The sequence below is a fragment of the Bison bison genome, unplaced genomic scaffold (assembly GCF_000754665.1).
Source record: "Bison bison bison isolate TAMUID 2011002044 unplaced genomic scaffold, Bison_UMD1.0 scf7180017846964, whole genome shotgun sequence".
NCBI classification, from domain to species: Eukaryota; Metazoa; Chordata; class Mammalia; order Artiodactyla; family Bovidae; genus Bison; species Bison bison.
Genome location: NW_011477537.1, coordinates 12,165 through 14,578, shown reverse-complemented (window position 1 = coordinate 14,578; position 2,414 = coordinate 12,165). Strand labels below are relative to the sequence as shown.

General features: G+C 55.3%; 1 protein-coding gene across 1 annotated transcript in view; it reads right to left on the bottom strand.

Moving 5' to 3' along the window:
• Nucleotides 1-160: 160 nt before the first annotated feature.
• LOC104989510 (protein-arginine deiminase type-2-like) overlaps nt 161-2,414 on the bottom strand; it is a gene marked incomplete at both ends in the record, with an annotated part of 14,400 nt that continues 12,146 nt past the window's right edge. The window contains 3 exons of the mRNA XM_010841199.1: nt 161-296; nt 408-501; nt 1,257-1,408. Of these exons, the coding sequence (XP_010839501.1) occupies nt 161-296; nt 408-501; nt 1,257-1,408 (382 nt within the window). The remainder of the gene's footprint in view (nt 297-407; nt 502-1,256; nt 1,409-2,414) is intronic.

Below are 2,414 nucleotides of genomic sequence, written 5' to 3'. Positions count from 1 at the left end.
TGCGTCGTCAGCTCCGCTCTTCTTCCTGCCCCTAAACTGCAGGATGTACGCTCTTCTCTAGCTTCGTTTCCAAAGCGCAAGATCCCCAAGTGCAGATGGCACTTTGGTTTTGAACCATTTAACTCTCCTCGGGGCTGGTGCCATTTGAAGTGTCCCACACCATGTCCCGAAGAACCACAGGCCACTGTCGAGGGTCATAAGGGGCGGTGGGCGGCTTGAGGTGGGGGTGACGACCGCGAGGCCCACAGAGGCCAGGGCCGCCTCCCACCATGATGACCCCACAGCCTCAGAGCGGGCTGGACGACCGGAAGTGGAGCTGGCTGTCCGGGACAAAGCGCTTACCAGCCCCGTCCTCCCAAAGGCCCCCTGGGGGCCTGGCTCGCTGCCAGGGCCCCGTGGGCACTCACCTTTGAACATGATGGCCTCCCCGTGGCCCTCCTTCTGCTTCTCTCTGAAGAGCTTGTAGCAGGCTGAGGTGCTGGCCATGAGCATCCGGAATTTCTGCAAGAAACCGGCCGGCCGGCCGGTCAGCAGAGGGCAGGTGGCCGAGCTGTGTGGGGGGCTCCCGCCCTGAGGACCCGGGGCCCTGCCTGCACATTGTCTCAGCCACCCACACCGAGTGGCGAAGGCTGCCTGGCAGGATTTCTCTATTTCAGAGGAGTATTTCTCACCTTTCCTGCCACAGAAATTTTCCTGCCTCAGCAACGCAGTCGAGTCGAAGCTCAGAGTAAAAGGTGACCTTGGACAGAGAGGGAGAGCATCTCCAAAGGGCCAAAAGGCCCGGCCATTTGCTCCAGATTTCCAGGGTTATTAAGTTGCAGACATTTCTTTGCATTTCAGAAAATGAAAGACTCTCTCTAGGGCCCCAGGCCCATACGCCATTGCTCTCCAGGGCATTACGGCCAGTACCGTGGCCACCAGCCCTGTGGGGTTATTGGACACTTCAAGTGCGGCTGGTCTTAGCGGAGATGTGTGAGGAATAAAGCATACACCAGATTCTGAATGCTTGGTATGAAAAAAGAACGTAAAACCTCTCATTATTAATTTTTATAATGATTACATGTTGAAATGCTAAAATTTCAGATTTATTGGGTTAAACATTTACTGGCCACAGCAACAACATACAAACCAGCTTCAACCTCCTTCCTTCTTCCTCTGTACAGTCCACTTCCACTAGATACCCTGCTGCTGACAAGAGCTGGTAGTACAGGGGTTCCGCACCAGCCTCCCCGCTCCAGCCTCAGAGGTCAGCTCACCTTGGTGCCTGGGATGGGGACGAAGGTCACGAACTCATCCACGTGGCCCACGGTCAGCCAGTCTGAGTAGAGCTCCACGGGCACCTGGACCTGCTGGGCCTGCAGGAAGTCCCGCACCACCCTGGTCATCCTCCGACCACCGGACCTGGGTGGGGTTGGGAGGGGGCAGTTCTTCAGAAGGTTGCCCGTGGTGCCTGTCTCGCCAGAGGGCTTGCAGGAGTTCAGCCCCTGGAACCCAGCCTGGACCCAGCGTGGCATCAGCAGAAAAGTCATGAGAAGGAACCTGAGTTGCAGAGACACTGCCCAGCCAGAAAGGCAGTTGAGTCCAGGGGGGAATAAGGAAGCGTCAGCTGCAGCCATGGTGTGTGAAGGGCATGGAGCCTGGCCTTTAGGCCCTGAGGGTGTCAGTGGGTACAGGGAGGCCAGCTTCGTGCCCAGGGGTCCTTCTTGGACTGCTGGAGGGGCTCAGGCTCAGGCAGCGTTCCACAATCCGCCCCTGCCTATGTCCCTCTCTGCGAGTAACATCTCACTTTCAGTCTTCCATCAAGTGACGCCTCTTCCAGGAAGCCCTTCTTGACTTCTACACTCCCTGAGGTCTTCAATCTGCCCATTACCCTTACACTATAACCCAAGATCTTCACAGTGGCTGGAAGATTCGTTTTTGATCTGGCCCCTGTCTACGTCTCCTACTTCACCTTACTCTTCCTTGTTCTGTCTGTACCTGCTTTATCTTCCTCACTGCATCTGTTAGCACCCAGAAGTATCTCACTTGGCTGCTTGCTCCCACGTTTGTTTTCTATATTGCCGAGACCCCCACTCATCTTCTCTCAGTGCTGTTCCTCCTCCAACTCCTGCACCCCTTCCCCACCTTATTTATAATCTCATCATATACCCTCCCATTTGGGGAAGAGGGTCATTTACTTAGTTTCTTTCCTGGTGGCTCAGACGGTAAGGCGTCTGCCTACCATGCGGGAGACCTGGGTTCGATTCCTGGGTCGGGAAAATCTCTTGAAGGAGGAAATGGCAACCCACTCCAGTATTCGTGCCTGGAAAATCCCATGGACAGAGGAGCCTGGTAGGCTACAGTCCATGGGGTCGCAAAGAGTCAGACAAGACTGAGCGACTTCACTTCACTTCATGTTAGATCCTAATTCACAC